The sequence below is a fragment of the Lagenorhynchus albirostris genome, chromosome 9 (assembly GCF_949774975.1).
Source record: "Lagenorhynchus albirostris chromosome 9, mLagAlb1.1, whole genome shotgun sequence".
Taxonomy (NCBI): Eukaryota; Metazoa; Chordata; class Mammalia; order Artiodactyla; family Delphinidae; genus Lagenorhynchus; species Lagenorhynchus albirostris.
In genome coordinates, this window is record NC_083103.1 from 4607763 (window position 1) to 4626668 (window position 18906).

Below are 18906 nucleotides of genomic sequence, written 5' to 3' on the forward strand. Positions count from 1 at the left end.
GACAGCACGAATACCTTGTACAAGAATACCTAGACTGCAGATGGCATGGTGACAGAGCGTAAACTCACAGGAATGAGGCATGCCCTGAAAGACCACCATCCACTCTCATTCATCAAGCTGCAGGCAGTCAGATTTTCTTCCACTGAAGACTTGGAACCCTGACCTCTGTCTTGACTGACCCACCAAGCGGGGGAGCCTGAGACCAGAGAGGGTGATGCTTTTCCAGCTCTCTTCGTGTGGCTGCCACTATCGCTGTTACCAACAGGAGCAGACCAGTCTGAGCCTACTAGGAGAGGAAAGCAATTCTGCATGGAGGGGAAGCCCACGTAAGTAGTAGAAGGGAGTGGAAGTTTGGCTGGGGGCCAAGGTGTATATCCCGGCCCTGGACATGGGTTTTCGACCCTGTCTGACCCTCATTCTAACCCCAAGAGAGAGCACGAGCGTAAGTCTTATGCCAAGGAGGACTGTGTCTTATTTACGACTGTATCACCGTAGCAAGAGGTCCATGTCTCCTGGGCCCTCAATACGTATGGCTGAAGGCGAGCAGTGACTTTTGATGAACAGAAGTTTTAAATTTAATGTAGTCAAAATTATCACGTGTCTTTATTAGTTTTTTTACATGTCTTTATTATTATTGCCTTTTTGTGCCCTGTTTAAGAAATCTGTCCATATCCCAAGGTTACACAGATGTGTCATTAGACTATTTCTAAAAGTTTTAAAGGTTTGCTTTTTGTCATTGAGGCCTTATTGCACCTGAAATGGATTTTTCTGAGGGTATTAGGTAGGAATCTAATTTTTTTTTTCCACAGGTACAATTAATTTTATAGCACCACTTCTTGCAGAACCGTAATATGGTCCCCCACGAACTGCAGTGTGTTCCCTGTCAGCTGTCGAGGTCTGAAGTACACATGTGGGTGTGGTTCTGGGTTCTTAATCCTGCTCCTTGCGTGGATCCCGCTTCTTAGTTGTAGTGAGTCACCTGTGAATTTCCTCCACCTTTGCATTTAAACAGTCATCTTGCCTGCAGAGAAGGACCATGGTATCTTTCCTATCTCATCCTTTTCCTTGCCTTGTAGTCTTAGCTCGGACCTCAGCGCGGTGATGAAGGGAAGTGCTGGTGCTGGCATCGCCTTGCTCCTGATTTTATTAGAAACACTTCTAAAATTCCCTTACCCTGCCCGAAATAAGATATTTGCTGGAGGTTTTTGAGAGATGCTCTGTAGTAGGTAGAAGACATGCTTAGACACTATTTCAAAGACTCTAAATGACAACCATTTCAGGGCTCTGGGGCAGCTGATCAGTATCAGTGTCTCCACCTCCTTTATCAGCTGCTCTGCCATCCTCAGGTGAGTGGTTCGGTTCTGTGGGCTAAGAAGCCTGCCCCAGCTGCCACCCTCACGTTTGCATTCCACCCACTGGGGAAGAAGAAGAGGAGGGCGAAGGCACACTCCTTACCTTCCAAGGCGTAACCAGAAACTGCCACAGTCACTTGCACTCGTATCCCTTTGGCCAGAACCTAGTCATGTGGTCAGACCATACCGGGTAGGAAGCTGGGAAGCGGAGTGGAAATTGAGCGGAGTTGACCACATGCTCAACCAGAGTTGCTGGCAAGGGGCAGAGTAAGGGGAGGGTGGGTCCTTCTCTGCCACATGCTCACTTCGAGCTAAGGAAGTGTCCTTCTATGCCTGGTTTCCTAAGAGGTTTTCTTTTTAAATTCTTATTATAAATGAGTGGTGATTTTATCAAAGCCTTTTTGCCTGCATTCATTGAAATGATCAGATTGTTTTCCTCTTTTAATCTTACAGTTTGATCTATTACAACATTTTCTAATGGTCATCCACCCTTGTAGACCAGGGATTAAACCCAATTTGATCATGATGTACTAATGTTATCTTTTGTATGTACTGCAAGATTTAGTTTTCAATATGTTGCTTAGGATTTTTGTATCTTTTTCATGAGTGAGATAGATCTGTACTTTTCTTTTCTCATATTTTCTTTGGTTTTTGTTTTAGTGCTGAATTGCCTAATAAAATGCATTAGCAGTCTTGCCCATTCCCACTGGACCCTCTTCTTTTTCTCTAGCCTCTGAAAAGGTTTGGGCAAAGTAGGACTTACTAGTTCTCTGAATAATTCCATTTTGGTTTGTATATTTTGAGTCTATAGTGAAGGGTTATACAAATTCATGATTGTTATATCTTTTTTGTGAATTATTCCAATGACTGTTAAATATATCTCTGTAACCTATTGCTTTTTGTTTTATATTTGGTTTTTTTTTTTTTGGTTTCATATTAATGTTGCTATACCACATTTTCTTTGGTTAGTATTAGCAGGTTGTGCTCATAACATCCCTTTATGTTCATACTTTCTGTGTGGTAGTTATGTTTTAGGTGTGTCTCCTGTAATCTAAATATAGTTGGCTTTTTAAAAAGCAAATCTAATAATCCATGTTTTAATAGACTTTAAAAATCCATTTGCATTCTTTGTCTTATTATTGGTATACGTGGAATTATTTGTACCACCTTTTTTTGAAGGCTTTTTTTTTTAACATCTTTATTGGAGTGTAAATGCTTTACAAGGGTGTGTTAGTTTCTGCTTTATAATGAAGTGAATCAGCTATACATATACATATGTCCCCATATCTCCTCCCTCTTGCGTCTCCCTCTGAAGTCTTAAAGTTTATTTATTGAAGTTCTTTTCTTTCCCCAGTAAAATGGCAGCATTTCACGCATGCTCTCTGCACCTTTTGCTTTTTAAAATCGTGGTGAAATATGCAAAACATGAAATTTACCATTTTAACCATTTTTAAATGTATAATTCAGTGACATTAATCACAGTCACGATGCTGTGCAACCATCACCATCATCCCACATGGAAACTCTGCCCACATCAAGTAGCTTTCCGTTACCCCCTTGCCCCAACCCCTGGTAACCTCTGTTGTACTTTCTGTCTCTTAGTTTTCATATTCCAGGCACCTCATGTAAGTGGTTTCATGTAATATTTGTCCTTTTGAGTCTGGCTTCTTTCACTAACATGATGTTTTCAGGGTTCACCCATGTTGTAGCGTGTATCAGTACTTTATTTTTTTTCAGGCTGAATAATATTCCACTGTATGTACAGACCACGCGTGTTTATCCGTTCATCTGTTGATGGACACTTGGGTTGTTTCTGCCTTTTGACTGTTGTGAATAATGCTGCCTATGAACATGGGTGTGCAAGTATCTGCTTGAGTCCCTGCTTTCATTTCTTTTGGGTGTATACCTAGAAGTGGCATTGCTAGATTATATGGTAATTCTATGTTTAACTTTTTCAGGAAACACCTTACGGGTTTTCACAGTGACTGCACCATTTTACATTCCCACCAGAAATACACAATACCACTTTTGTGTTTTCTGATTACCGCTTTTTCTTTGCTTCTTTTTGCCTGATATATGTTTTAGGAAAGTAGCCCTAACGGCAAAGTGGAGGAAGTTGAAAGTTAAGAGGCTATCACAACAGTATAGACAAAAGATGATGATGACCTGAACTAGGGCAGAGATGGTAGCAACAAAGAAAAAATCCACAGATTTAAGAGACATTTCAAACATACGCATTGTAGCATTTTTTCCACTCATCATTTATTCATTCCACAAAGTATTTTTGAATGCCTGTGATTTCAGGAATAGGGAAGACAGAAATGAGCAAGAGAGTTATGGTCCCTGCCCTCTCAGCAGTCACAGTCTAGTGGGGGAGACAGACATGAATAAAACAATCACACACGTGGAGGTCATGGTGGAAAGGAGCAGCAATGGGCAGAGGGCGATGGGGGGAGCTGACCAGGTATGACAGCCAGGAAAGCTTCCCAGAGGACAAGAGGGGTGTTGGATGAGGGGGCAGAGGTAGATTGAAAGTGGGTTGATAAGAGTGTTCTAGGCAGAGGAAGCAGCAGGTGCCAAGGCCCTGTGGCAAGAGAGAGAGGGTACACGGTTCTTGGAACAGGAAGGAGGCCAGTGCCACTTGTGTAGTGTTGTTCATTATTCCAAAATATATAAGATAATCTGAATGTTCAGTATAAGGGGAATTATTAACTAAATTATGATGCCACTGTAGAATGGGGTATTGTTCAGTCATTAAAATGGCATGTAAATCTATTTACATGTAATATTAACACTCATAACATTATATTGATAAGTAAGTAATGAAAACAAACTGTCACATTGATTACTGACATTGTTACATAATAAAAGCACATTGAAACAGTGTATAGAATACGATCTGTTTTTTATATATTATATGTAACCAAACAACATGTATTTATTTTAATATGTATAGTTTTACAGAAAAACTCTGAAATATATTTGCCAAATGATCATCTCTAGGGAGTGGGATTCTGGGTGATTGTAATTTTTCCTTTTTGCTTATTTACATTTTTAAAAACTACAACAAATGTGATTTACTTGTATCAAGAATAAAATTAGCAAAGACATTTCTGAGCCAGAATCAGTAGACTTGGTTAACCCCTTGGATGTGAGTAAAGAGAGAAAGGTAATCATCAGAAATGACTCAGGGGTCATGTTACTGGGTGGATGGACACCATGAATGCAGAGAGAGACTACAGAGTGAGCACAGTGAGGGCTGAAGGTGAAGGTCAGGAGTTAAGGTGTGGACACGCTGAGTTGGAGGTGGAAATGTCTGATAGGGTGGAAATGTCTGATAGGAAGTGGGGAATGTGGTTCTGGAGCATAATAGTGTCACACGCTGCTGAGAAGTAAATGCAGTGAAGAGGTCCTTGCCTTTCTGGTTAAGGAGGTGGTTTGAGAGTTAGGGGGATGGAGAAGACGGTCCAAGCACAGTAGGTTAAAGAAAGAATAGGAGATGAGGAAGGATAAGCAGCAAGCGTAGAAACCCTTTCTTGATGTTTGGGGAAGAAGAAAATGAGTGTTCGGTGATACACAGCTACAAATCTTCAACATAAAGTTTTAAAAAGTAGAGGGGACAGAGTTAATAAATAAAAGCACCCAGCAAGGTGTGGGTGCAAGAAAAGAAATATGCCTAGCTTGGACCTTGGTGAGTAAGCGTAGTTTGACTAGGTATAAAATTCTAGATTGTCAGTTTTTCTCTCAGTGCTTTGAAGGTATTATTCTACTGTTTTCCACTATTTCTAACATGAAGTGAGTGGTTAGTCTAGGTAATGTCTTTTCTTCTGGTCTTTTTACAATTTTGTCTTCAATTTTTCTTTTTATTTGCCTTTTTGGGGTTCATTAGGTTTCTGAAATCTGAGGATCCACAACTTTCAACAGCTCTGGAAAACTCAGAGATATCCTCACTCCAAATATACCTGTCTTCCCTTTTCTCTTTTCTGTCCTTCTGTAATGCTAAGCAGACATACGTGAGCCCCTCTAACTAGCGACCATTTCTTTTCATCTCTCTTCCATATTTTTAACTTTTTTGTCTTTTTATGCTGAATCTGGATCTAATTTCTTTATCTTTCAGTTTATCCTTTCTGACTTTTCATTTAGTTATTATTTTTATCCAGCTCACATGCACATAAAGAGCCGAATAGTTATACAAGGCTTATGACAAAAAAATGTAGTTCCCTGACAATTGTTCCTTATTTTCTGATCCCCAAGAACTTTTAGCCCTTAACCAAATCTTTTAATATTTGCCTCCATAAATCTAAATAACGTGCTTGTGTTGCTACTTCTTGGCTTTTCAGTTTGGGCATGATCTCTTGTATTTGTGCCATGAAAGATGTGGATTTAGCTCTCTTCCCTCTTGCTACTCACACGTAACCCCCCTCCCAACACACACATGTCCTGTTCCCAGACATCAGATGTACTTGGTTGGATCAGTAGTATTTACTTTTTATGACTATGAAAACACTACTCACTGCTGAGCCTTGATTAATTTTCTTCCTGTACTTCTTTACCTTTTCCCTTGAGTCAATACTCAGTTTTCTAATGTACCTAACACTAACTTAACCCTTAACTTTCCTCCGCTTGTGTAACTGTTCTCTCAACGTGCTCCAACACACTAGGTACTCAGTGAATTGGTCTGGAGGAAGCCTTTCCTGCAGCCGTCACCGCCCTGCTCTTGGGTGGTTGGTTTCCAGGCCTGCTGCACAGTTCTCTTGGACCCTCCCTCCAGCATCAGGCCCAGGGTTCCCTTTGCTTCTTCCTCAGGTTTGAACCCCTGGCTCCTGGATTCCATTATCTTCCTCATTTGATTCACTGCATCATTTTGGTGCAGCATGTCCTCCAGTAGCTTCCCGAGCAAGAGTGATGGGACAGAATGTTTTCAGACCGTATGTGTCTAAAGATGTCGTAGTCTGTCCTCTCACTGACATGATCATTTTGGATGGACAATGGGATTTCCACCTTCAACTAGTGGAATTTTCCTTTAAAATTTTGAAGGCTTTGCTGCATTTTCTTCTAGATTCCAGTATTGCTATGAACTTTTTTCTTGCCCTTTGTATGAAACCTATTTTATTCTTTCTAGAACCTTGTGGGAGCTTCTCTTTGCGCCCCATGCTCTGAAATTTGGTGAGAGGTGTCTTGTTCTGGCCATTTGGCAGTCCCTTTCACTCTGGGAACCCATGCCCCTTAGTGCTGGGAAATGTTCTTGACTTACTTTCTCCCCTTCATTCTTAAAATTCTGTCTTTCTGGAACCCTTATTTTTTACATAAGTGTTGGACCCTCTGATGCTCCTCTACATTCTTCTTTCTCCTATTGTTTTCTACTTTTTTGTATGTGTGTTCTGTTTTCTTATCTTCTGTTAAGTTTTTCATCCCTGTGATTACTTTTTTATTTTACATAATGTATTTTTTGTACTCTGAGTGTTTTTTAGCATTGTGTTCTTGTTTCCTGGATACAATAACTTTTCTTAATCTTTCCAAGGCTATTGATACCCCCTTGTCCCCCGCCCCCTTTTCTTTTCCCTTCAGAGTCTGTTTCTTTAGGCCTCTGTCTTTCATATTGGATGAGTCCCTAAAATGTCTGCAGATCTTGGCCTGCCACTCTGCTCATGGTTAAGAACAAGGCAGAAGGGAGGGGGCTCTTGGTACGTTGGTGGGAGCTTGCTCGCTGTGGCTCCACCGTAGGGTGATCTTACCAAGCCACTTATTGGGGAATCTCAATGTCAGACTCTCTATATTTTCTCTTGGGCTAGTGGGTCCTCAGAGAAGGCCTTTCCAATCTCCTGCTAGAATTCTAAGGGCTGAGTGGAAAAACCTGGGGGTCTCAGATTCACCTTTCCCCCCTTTTGTTCTTTAGAATACCCCAGTCCTCAATTGTTTTACCCCAGAGAGTAATTTCAGTCTCTTGCCATGGTGGTGGAGGAGCAGTCAGGTACTGGAAGGGAAGGAGCCTGGGGACCTCCTACCTCCTAAATAGAATTTCAGCCACCTTCACCCCACTTCAGAGCAGCCTGGTACCTACCACCCATTTGTGCCTTCAGAGCTGCTTCTCCACTCTCTCTTGCTAGCTCGGGTTTCAGTGTTCTTGAAACTGCTGTCCATTAACTCTCTCCCCTCTGTTTTCCAGCCTCCGAATCTTCTGTAATTGTCTCCGCTCCCTTTTGTCCATCCTAGTGGTCAGGAAAAACTCTCACATTTTCCCCTTGCTCTCTGCCTGTGGCTCAGACAGTGCTGTGTCTCCACGCTCTCCTTCTGTGAAGTAGCTTTGTGGGGAGGTGGCCTTTCAAGGATTCACACTTTATATGGGTTTTTTTGATCCAACTCCCACCTTTGTGGGACTTTGTCTCCTGTCTCCTGCAGGAGGGGCCCATTTGATCCCTAGGACCTGCAGAGGGCCCAGGACAACACTTGGCAGCTACAGAACTCACCTGTCTGGCTTCATAGTTCCTTATCTTTTCACATCTGACAATCTCCTTTACTCTCTTCTTGGTTTGACATGCATTTTGACACATTATTTAAAAATATTAAAGTAATAAATGTTAAATAATAATAATAATGTTAAAAGAATTGTGTTCAGGAACTCTGTAACAGGAAGGTTTCTGCAAACATCTAGTCCACCATAGAGCCAGACGCAGAGGCCCTCCTGCATTCGTTCAGCACTCTGTCAGAGGCACCCGCTATGTGGGAAGCACGCCAGGCCTTCCCTCAGCATCCCTGCGAGCCCGGGAGGTCAGGTGCCAGGGCTTCCTGCCTCCAGACGCTGACTGATAACCTGGATCAGATAATATGGGGAGCCAGAAGCAGAGCTGATGTTAGACCTGCATTTGAAGCTCTGTTCAATGAATCACGCTCTCGGAAGAGAACGCTGTGGGTCTTCTCTAGTCACAAGCTGAGGCCGTGGGGTGGCTGATGAGCCTCCCGAAGGCTCTCGAGGGCGCAGGTTACAAGCAGGATGTTTTACATGAATTTTTACAGGAGTTGAGGAAAGTGTCTTGCCCCCGCCCATACTGAAAAGGTGTAAACCGCAGGCCTATCAGGGCCTCTGTCGCACAGCACAAGAGCAGGCTCCTACGAGAGCATGTAAAGCGTTTCACAGTCATAAACGCTGAGAGGTCTTCAAGGGAAACGCAGCAGAGAAGGTGCTCGGCACTGCCCTTGAACTGCCGGGCACTGCCCGTCTGGCTCCAGGATCCCAGGGGCAGGTGCTGGAACAGGGTCTACTCAGCACGCTGTCCTGTGGACTCTGCTCGTGGACGATATGTATTATCACAGTGTGACAGCAGTCGTGTCACACCCGTGTTTCTGACCCAGTCATGCCTCCTTTCTCCACCACTGACATGGAATGAAAGTGACACAAAGCCTGGGCCAGGGTCCACCTCTAGGTCCCTCGTTTTTTTCTCGTAGGCGAGGTCTGGCAGAGAGGTGAACTCACTTTCAGCCGGGTTGGGATGGTTGATGGGAAAGTGGCTCTTTGCTCACCAGCTTACAGTGTTCCTGGGAGAAGGGCGGCGGGCATTAGGGGCAGGAGACAGTGGACGCCAGCGGACATTGTCCAGGAAATTGTTTACTCTGCACATGCCTATTTTATGAAACCAATGGTTTTTAACGAGTCTCTCTCTCCTGTGTTGGTCACTGGAAAGCATCATCCCAGTGGATCTAATTTTCACATAAAGAGGAGAATTGCGTAACTAAAAGTTGTGTTGACTTGGCGTGTGACCAGCTCTCTCCCTGTAGGTGTGTGCACACTTGTTTTTAACTACTCGCAGCGGTGCCTTTGACACACTGTGTTGTTTTATTCACAGGTACTGTGATTGCTTTGCAAGCGGGGACTTTTGCAACAAGTGCAATTGTAATAATTGTTGCAACAATTTACATCATGACATGGAACGATTTGAGGCCATTAAGGTAACAAATTTCCATTAAATACACACATTCTGAAAGCATTTAAAAGTGCAGGGGATATTCACCAAACGATCTCCTCAGATTTCTAATTTCAGTATTGGGAAAACCCTAAGTGTTGAAGAGTATACATTAAGTAGGACTCTATGCCTGAAGGTGGCGGTATTGACCATGACCAGGGGCTGTTGTGAGAGTGGCGGCTGGAGAAAGACCTTTATTCTCCACCAGCATGGGAGGGCTTCATGGGGGCAGCAGGGTCCCAGAAGGTCTGGTTTAAGAGCATGGAAGTATCCACGTTGTCTTTTTTTTTTTTTAAACCACTTTATTGAAATACAGTTGACCTGTAAAAAGCTGTACATTTAATGTATACAACTCAGTGAGTTCGGGGTTAAGTATACACACATGAAATCACAAATATGAAGGCCATAAACATATCCACCACCTCCCAAAGCTGCCTCCTAACCTTAGCAGAAAGGCAGCCCTCTGCTTGGAACAAAGTGGGTACCCAAGAACAAATTTAAGGGTGTTCAGTAAAGATAAAAGGCTGCTCAAGTCACTGGAAGCAGCAACTGAAAAGGACAACTCAGGTTGTCACACAGTGATCAGATACAATGTCTAACAGTTACATGAATAGAAAAACTCACTTAAATGCAGTTCGGTAGACAGTCTTTTGGGGAGGGGATAAAGTCTTCCATACAGAAAAGCCTGTGAGTACATTTGATCCATTTCCTTGGAAACTGGCAATACCTTCTACTTCCATTGGCATCAGGGGCTCTGCCTTATTTTGGCTAGATCTTTCCCAATTCTGTCTTCAAAAGAGTTAGTTACTAAAAGATACCTAGCCATCACTTTTTTCAGGTGACTGAAGGAAGTGGGAGCATTAGTGTTCGTAACAAAATAGTCATTGCACGTCCACGTTTTTAGAGGGCACCCCTTCCCAGAATAGCTACTCAGCGGTGTGAGAAGGGCTCTTTTTCATCCAGCTTTGGCCAAGAGATATTACCTGCGGGAGCCACAAAATACTCCTCCACACCTTGGTGGGAGTTTTGTAGTAGCTCTTCAGCACAGTTGCCTTCTACCACATTGTCGGATCTCAGGTACAGACATCTGTCCTCCAGAACTGACTCTTTGGGCTCCACCCGGTCCGTGTCCACGGCACAGAGCCGGTCGGCAAAGGTGATGGCTTTCTTCAGCCGTGCCACGGCCTCTTGGCTGCCGAAGTCCACAAGCGCTAGCCGCTCCAGGTGCTCGATCAGCTCGGCCGTGACCTGGCGGCTTCCCTGAGGATCGGCCTTGGAGGTGAAGCCCCGGCACCCGCCCGCCAACGCCCGAAGGCCCAGACACGGCCCGCGTCCACATTTCTCTCCTTCTCGGCCTCCGTAGAGGTCCTCCCGCACGTTGCCTTGATTTGAGGTTTAGAAATTCGGATTGTGTTATGCAGCAGATAAGCCTGAGTTCAAAGAGTGTAGTCTGAAAAGGCGAGATGGTCCACTGTGTGAAGAAAGTCGGGTGAAAGCTCTCGGCCATCGTTACCTAGACTGATTTTTATTCTCCTTGGCTTCCCGGTGAAGGGAGAATCTAGGGGCAGACGGCACCTTGGAGAGCCCCGCAGGCCACCTGCTAAAGGCTAAATGCACTAGGGGCAGTTTTCATCCCTTCCCGTGGGCACAAAAGATTAGCAGAGAAGGGAGCACAGCCCACCTGCTCGGGCCACGGCTTGGTGCCCTCTCACTTACCCAGGGAGACTGAGGGCCATCCCCTGTGGACTCGAGGCTCTCCTACTGTGCCATGGTTGGGCTGTTTATTCTTTCTAAAATACTTTAACTTGCCTCTTGAATTATAGATAAATCAGCTGAAAATATCAATTTTGATACAGGCAGATCCACAGCTTCAATTGCATCTAAGCTTCAGTATAGTAGCCTTTTCTTCAGGGGTAAAGGATACTGTCTGCAATTAAAAGTATAAAAAGTTCTATTTGAAAAGTGTTGGGGGACTTCCCTGGTGGCGCAGTGGTTAAGAATCCACCTGCTAATGCAGGGAACACGGGTTCGAGCCCTGGTCCGGGAAGATCCCACATGCCACGGAACGACTAAGCCCATGCACCGCAACTACTGAGCCTGCACTCTAGAGCCCACAAGCCACAGCTACTGAAGCCCATGCGCCTAGAGCCTGTGCTCTGCAACAAGGGAAAGCCCGTGCACAACAATGAAGACCCAATGCAGCCAAAAATAAATAAATAAGTTTATTTTTAAAAAAAAGTGTTGGAATTCTCATGCATTGCTGGTAGGGATGTAAATTGGTACCAGCACTTTGGAAAATTGTTTGGCAATAGTTACTAAAACTAAACCTTTGTATGTGCTGTGATCCAGCAGTTCATTCCTAAAAACAGAGCCCCTAGAAATGAGTGTACATGTCTACCAGAGGCTTGTACAAAAATGTTCACAGCAGGGCTTCACTGGTGGTGCAGTGGTTGAGAGTCCGCCTGCCTATGCAGGGGACACCGGTTTGTGCCCCGGTCCGGGAGGATCCCGCGTGCCGCGGAGCGACTGGGCCCGTGAGCCATGGCCGCTGAGCCTGCGCGTCCGGAGCCTGTGCTCCGCAACGGGAGAGGCCACAACAGTGAGAGGCCCGCGTACCGCAAAAAAAAAAAAAAAAAAAATGTTCACAGCAGTTTTATTCATAATAACCCCAAACTGGAAACAATCCGTGTGTTCAGTGGTAGAATGGATAGATCTGTCGGGGTGTATCATCTAACAGGTGACACACATCAATGAAAAACAAAGACCCACAGCTCTGTGCCACAGCCCGGAGAATCTCACACGGCGCTGGCGAAAGAAGCCAGATGCAAAAGAACACGCACCAAATGGTTCCACTTAGATGAAGTTCCAGAACAGGCAAAATTAAAGCAACCCCAGTCAGAATAGAGGTTCCCTCAGGCGTGTGTTAATGGGGAGGAGTCATGAGGGACCTCGGCATGGGTGGGCTGGATTGTCCTCTGACCTGGTCTGGTGGGGGTCGCACGGGGCTCACACATGCTCAGATTCGTCACGTCCACCATCCCTCGGGCTGCAGTAAAAAGTAAACGCACACAAACACAGCAGCCTCACTGCAAAGGCCCGTCTGCAGCGATGGGGCCTCCAGGGCTCTGGTGCCGACGGATCCCCGCTGCTCACCCGTGAGGGGAGAGGGAGGACGGGGGCTGCCGCTGTGCCTTCCGCGTTGCTCCAGCCCAGCTTTATAAAGAGCGTGGCCTCACCTTGTCATTGACAATAGTCTAGATAGATAGCAGACAGGTAGAAGAGTCAAACAGACAAAGCACGATAAAAAGCCGGGCGTGATGTATGCCAAAGGCACCTGGTGGTTGAGACCCGGGGCTGGACGTGAGCACAGGGACCGGAACCGGATCCCATCACTTGGTCGCTGTCATCTGACCTCTCGGTGCCTCAAGTCTCTTCATCTGGCAGACAGCAAGAACAGTGGTAGTGCTTCCTCCACAAGGTTGCTGTGAGGATTAAATGAGAGAACGCGTATAAGTCACACAGAAAGTGGAACACGGTGCACGTTTAGCAAACGTGAGCTGGTATCAGAGTACCAAGATCCCAACTATCTCAGGAAAAAAAGTACAAGAGATGCAGGAAGGAAATATGTCCACATGGACACAATGATTTTCATCACATCTTTACCGTCCATAAATTTTCTACCTTTAAGTGTTCAAATGAATTAAAATGAAATGCGGGGGTGATGCACTTCCTCAACGATGTGAGGAGATGAGGCACACTGCTCGTCGGGCAAGCCAGGTACTTTGCACTGAACATTATTTTTAAATAATAAAATATATCTTGATGGAGTTTTGCATTTTCTGTCTTAGGCATGTCTTGATAGAAATCCGGAAGCTTTCCAACAAAAAATTGGGAAAGGACAATTGGGAGACGTTAAGCCTCGACACGGCAAAGGATGTAATTGCAAGAAGTCAGGCTGCCTTAAGAATTACTGTGAATGCTTCGAGGTCAGTCAGCAATTCCTAAGTATTATTTTTAAAAACCAGCAAAATATATGGCCTAAGTAACTTTGTGGTTAAAAAATCTTCAGTTTAAAGGGAGAAATATAATTTAATTTCTTCCTTCCAGGGCTTCTAAAAGGGCACCCATCAATCTACCTTAATTTCTCAAATGTGAATTACGCCTTATGAATCAAGTAAATGAGCTCAGGCCTCCTTTGGGAGCATGTTGTCTCCCCCGAGCCCGCCCTGAGTGTCCAGCAGAGGGTGCCCAGTGCCAGGGCCTTGCCCGCCCTGCAGCTACTGATCAGGGGCTGGAGCTACCCTCAGTGGCCAGCACCTGGTGGCTCCCAGAGGTGGGCCTTTTCCTTGCGGAGCAGGGCGGAGACGCTCTGGGTGGGGTAGTGGGGGCAGCCCTGTCCTCAGGTGAGCATTCACCTGGGTGCTCTGAGCAGGCAGCTCCCAAGCAGCTCGTCTGGCTGCCGAGACACAGCGTGTCAGCCCACTTTCCTCTGCCGGGCAGTGGCCCACGCAAAGTGCTGATGGCCTGTAGCGTCTGGCATTACAACAGACTAGCAACCTCGAAAAACCTCCTATTCAAAACACCCAGAGGTGCAGAATAAAACACACCCCATTAGATGCATGTCTGAGCTGGAAAGGCCAGACAGAAACCCCCAGGGGCTGAAACTAAGAGGAAACTGGAAACCAGAGTGTCACAGGGCCAGCCTTCTGACTGCCCCTAGGCCGGGCCTGAGCAAGGGGTTGGTCCCCAGCCCTGAGTGTCACACAACTGTGTGACAAGAAACAAAGTCCACCCACAAGGAAGCAGGAAGGGCCTCCCCCTAGAATGCCCACCGCAGGCCCGGCCTCGGGTGGGTTTCATGTTCTACCCACTCGCACGTTCTCTGCAACAGCAGAGCCAGCACGACACCCTCGGTGCTGAAGGAGAAGGGTGGTCGGGCTGGAGTGCTATAACTGGCTGAGGCAGGCTTCGATTAGAACAAGGGTCAGATGGAGCCTTCGCTGTGCTCCGCTGGACGAGGGAGAGACCCCACTCTCTGCTCGGGGCTCACACCCACACCCGCCCACTGGCCCTCGGGGGCCCCTCCCCACGTCTCTTCACATCACAGTCACCTGCCCCTCTTCACTTCTGCCTTTCTTTGGTATGAAAATTGCAGGTTACATACGTGCGTGCACACACAGATATAAACAGTTATTTAAGATCCAAATAGAATTTGTTGGTTTTTGACGAATGGTAGGACAACCTAATTTTATTGAAGCATTTTACATTACCAGGCCAAAATTATGTGTTCTTCTATTTGCAAATGCATCGATTGCAAAAATTATGAAGAAAGCCCAGAACGAAAAACACTGATGAACATGCCAAACTATATGGAAATCGGAGGTTTTGAAGGCGGCCATCATTTGTCAACAACTAAATTTTCAGGACTACCAAAATTCAGAAAAGATAGGTAGGTACTCTGAACTAACCCTCCTAATAGGGGAATTCAAGGTTATTTTGAGAGGAGAGTTGGAAATTCCCTGGCAGTCCAGTGGTTAGAACTCCACGCTTTTACTGCCGGGGCCCGGTTTCAATCCCTGGCCGGTGAACTAAGATCCCCCCATAAGCCGTGCAGCGCGGCCAAAAAAAAGACAAAATTTGAGAGGAGAGTTAAAACAGTTTACACACTGGAAAGAAAGCGTGTTTGTCTGTAGGTGGGGGGCAAGGGATGGGGAAGGAAGGCCAACCCTAGATCACACACTCTTACCTCAGAGGAGCGCCTGCTGTCGAATTCGCTTGGTCCTATTTGTCCTCTTAGCTTGACCTTTTTGTCCTGACCGTCTGAGTTACCCCTGGTTTCGTACAAGAGCAGAAGGTCCCTACAGGACCTCAGGAGGCAAGGGCATGATCTCTAGGCAGCAAACACCCGAACCACTCTTTACCATAGGAAGTGACGGCAGAGAGATGTTCTCGGTGTGTGCTGTGTTCCTTACTAAAGTGATTATGGAGTCCATTTTAGTTGGATATCTTCCCATTTAATTATTTTGAGGTCATATTATACTCCTAGCAGGTCTCAAAGATTGAGTAATAATTTTATTATATATTGGACTAGATTCATCCATTTAAAAAAGTTTCTTTGAGTTCTCTGTGATGGGTCATGTCATGATAAAGTACTGGATATCATTAGTTAATTGATAACATGTAGAAAAGCCAAGTTCATGCTTATTTGGTTAGAGACATCAGAAATACTCATCACTGTGACCTGCAGAGGTCGTCATTGGTAAAAATGTACTGAAACATGGCTGCATCTTCTGTGAAATTATATGTGAAAACATTGCCTGACATGGGGATGTTGTGTGTCCGATGGAATGTGATAGGGGCTCCATACTCCATACGTTGGAGTCTGGTCTCAAAATGTTAAGACTCTTGACCTGAGGACAGCCCTGTTCTTTCATCTTCAACAAAAGTCATTGTGTATTGCCTTTATAGAGAGATTTTAACCAATCCCAACGTCTATATTTTCATAATCCAACACTTTTTAATACTTTATAGTTTTCCTAAATTTTTTCAGTTTGAGCATGACTTGGGCAACTATCTAGCTAAGCCACAGTTGCCCCTTGAGCCCAGTGGGGAGAGTGGCTGGTCCCGTACAACAGAACCTCTTCAGGGATCCAGGGGGCATTCCGAGGCAAGGCCATGCTGACAAAACGCCCCCTAGGAGGCGAGTCCTCAGAGCCATTGTGCGTCTGTAGCGCAAGTGCCGCTGGGAGGAGGGGCCGGTGCCCTGGGTAGCTGTCCTACTGCCGCTTTCCTCAGGTAGACTTGTGCACAGAGCTTAGAGCAAGGCTGCATGGCTTGTCTTAGCTAAGATTCCTGCTGCTTCGACCGCTGCCCAGCCCATGGGCTTGATACTGCAGCCCAGGTCCCTGGGCTCCTTAGTGGATCTCAGTTTGAGAAAATTTAGGATCTGCCCTGAGAGGGACGTCTAGGAGCTGACAGATTCACCTGACCTCTGTATTCTTCTTCTAAGAGCAATCCTTTATGTCATGACAGGTACTATAGCTTCCAGTGTTAGGAAGACAACATTAGACATTCTTTACAATGCTTTGACAAACATGTCTCCTTGAATACGAAAGGTATTTAAAAACAGTGGAGTGATTGAACGTGGCCTTTAACTGGTCTGCTTCTGACAGGCAGTCATCCTCATGCATCTCCTGGGAGGTGGTGGAAGCCACGTGCGCCTGCCTGCTGGCTCAGGGCGAAGAGGCCGAGAAGGAGCACTGCTCTGAGAGCTTGGCAGAGCAGATGATCTTAGAGGAATTCGGGAGATGCTTGTCGCAGATTCTCCATATTGAGTTTAAATCCAAAGGGTTGAAAATTGAGTCAAGTACAACGTGGTGAAATGTGCATGCATGTAGATTTTGTCTCCATATTCTGAAGGAAAACTCGTTTAGAAAAGTTGTTTTAAGGACCATGAGGCCAGGTCTACACCAACAGCTTCATCATTAAAATCAAGCTTTCCCTCTACATCAGGGCACCAAGGGGTTACTCAGAGTCTCTGAGGGATTTGGCGATTAAAACCCTCCCTCCGTTTTTGAGGAGGTGCATGACATAACTGCTGTTGTCTGGACCCGAGGAGAGAGCATGTGTTCCTGTGATCCCGGGAGAATTGTCTGCACTGACACTGAGTCATGGAGGGTGGAAGCAGGCCCTGGAGAGACGTAAAAGTCCATTCCTATTGACTTCACCCTCTCCCGGGAATTTCTTCCTCTGGCGGGTTCTCTGCATAAAAAGCCATAATGATTTTCCCCTAAATTGTTTAGAAACAAATTCTCCAGATAGGCTGCTAAGATACAACTTAAAATCTGTAGAGAACTACTGAATACCCTGGAGAATTTCTGAGTGTAGATGTTTCCCCAGAGTCACAGGAATTACCAGTCTCCTCTAGGGCCACAGTGAAATGCAGACAGCAGGGTTGGTTTGGTCAGTAGCATTTTGAGTTGTGGGACTGAAAATTATCTAGTTTCTTATGTGTTTCCATTTAAATTGTGGAAAAGCTCTATTATCCAATTAACTTCTCCATAATTATTGTTATAATATTATTATTGTTTGTAAAGTAACTAGTTTGCAGAAATCAGCAGGTAAGATAAGTTATTAAGTTGACTCTCTTTTGGTTCTATTGTAAAAGCAAAGAGGAATAAAATTTTGACATGTCTTCCATTGTTGTGATTAACTTAATAGTGGAAAAATATACTCGTTATGTTTCTGTGTTCATTAATAGTGTTGGCCCCTTGGAGAATGTTTAGAAAGCTCATTTACAAACACACCACTAAAAGAAGTGGGGTCATAGGGCCTGGCCACTAGGCACATCAGTAAGCCAGGAGCCAAGGAGTAAGCTGATGATTTGTAGAGTTGTGTTTGGAACAGCCTAGCTCTGATGGGGAACCAAAGCAGGGAAAAGAAATTCTTAATTCTTCTCTGTTTCAACGCCTTTGTGACCCCTTGGGATCTGGGTTCTGTGGCAGAAGCCGGAGGTAGAGACAAGTATTGTAGGATGGCGGAGTTCTCCATGAGCAGTGTTCCCTGTTGCTCTGCGTGCTTTCAGTCCCATCAACATCTCGAGACAGAGCAGGGAGGGCATGCTGTGGAGGAGCCCACCTAGCCCACTTCACCCTTGGGGGCTGGAAGGGGACTTGGAAATGGGGGGCTTTGTGACTCCTTCTGGGAGGGCTGCCCTCCTTTCCATGTCCCTCTTGGCAGTGCTGCCAACTGCAATATCTGCCGACCACATATAATTTAGAATTTTCTAGTAGCCATGTATGAGAAAAGTAAAAAAGGAACAGGTGAAATCAGTTTAATAATCTTTTATTTAACCCCATATATCCCCAACACTATCATTTCAACATATAATCAAAATAAAAATGATTGAGATAGTTCACATTCTTTGTATGTACCGAATATTTGAAATCCAGGTGTATTTTACACTTCTAGCACATTCCAATTTGCATCAGGCACATTGTAAGTGCCCAGGAGCTGCACGGTGCAGGTGTGGAGGGAGGGGAAGGGAACAGTGTCCTCCAGGACTACTTTGAGGCAAACAGCTGCCTAGAAAGACCCTGCAACTAGGTACAGCCCCCTGCAGAGGCCGGAGGCAGCCCTGACCAGCAAAGTGAGCAGCAATCCTTAGGGCAATGACCCCGGCATTTTAGGGGAGTCCGCCTGGAACCTGGGCTCCTGTGAGCTAAGGGACCTTTGGTGCTGCCTGAGGATACTCAGGCTGTGGCCAGGTACACTGAGCTGAAGCCTGAAAGTTAGGGAAAGGGCATCTGGAAAGGCATGATCCCTGCAGGGATTCTCAGTGGAGAGAATTTATTAAGTCAGTACAACTTGTAGAAAATTCAGTATGAGAAGTAAAAGCCAAAGTAGAGTTGTGAATAAAGCCACTCTAATGCCCAGAGTTAAAGTTACATAGGATGGCTAAAAAAACATAAAAGCACATCTTTTTGCTTCTGAGAGAGAAGTAATGCTATTTTAAAACCATATAAAAATAAAAATAGTATGTCCTTATTTCTGGTTGTGGCTGTGCAAATTTAACCACCTTGTCATCTTTCTACCTT

The 18906-nt window shown here is 45.2% G+C and overlaps 1 protein-coding gene and 1 pseudogene across 1 annotated transcript in view; one reads left to right on the forward strand and one right to left on the reverse strand.

Moving 5' to 3' along the window:
• The window catches only part of TESMIN (testis expressed metallothionein like protein), a 29546-nt gene extending 20023 nt beyond the window's left edge, over positions 1-9523 (forward strand). The window contains exon 4 of the mRNA XM_060160933.1: positions 9194-9523. Coding sequence (XP_060016916.1) covers positions 9194-9314 — 121 coding nt within the window. The 3' untranslated portion in view covers positions 9315-9523. The remainder of the gene's footprint in view (positions 1-9193) is intronic.
• A 536-nt stretch (positions 9524-10059) lies between these two features.
• LOC132526590 (glutamyl-tRNA(Gln) amidotransferase subunit C, mitochondrial-like) lies at positions 10060-10649 on the reverse strand (annotated as a pseudogene).
• Positions 10650-18906: the final 8257 nt, after the last annotated feature.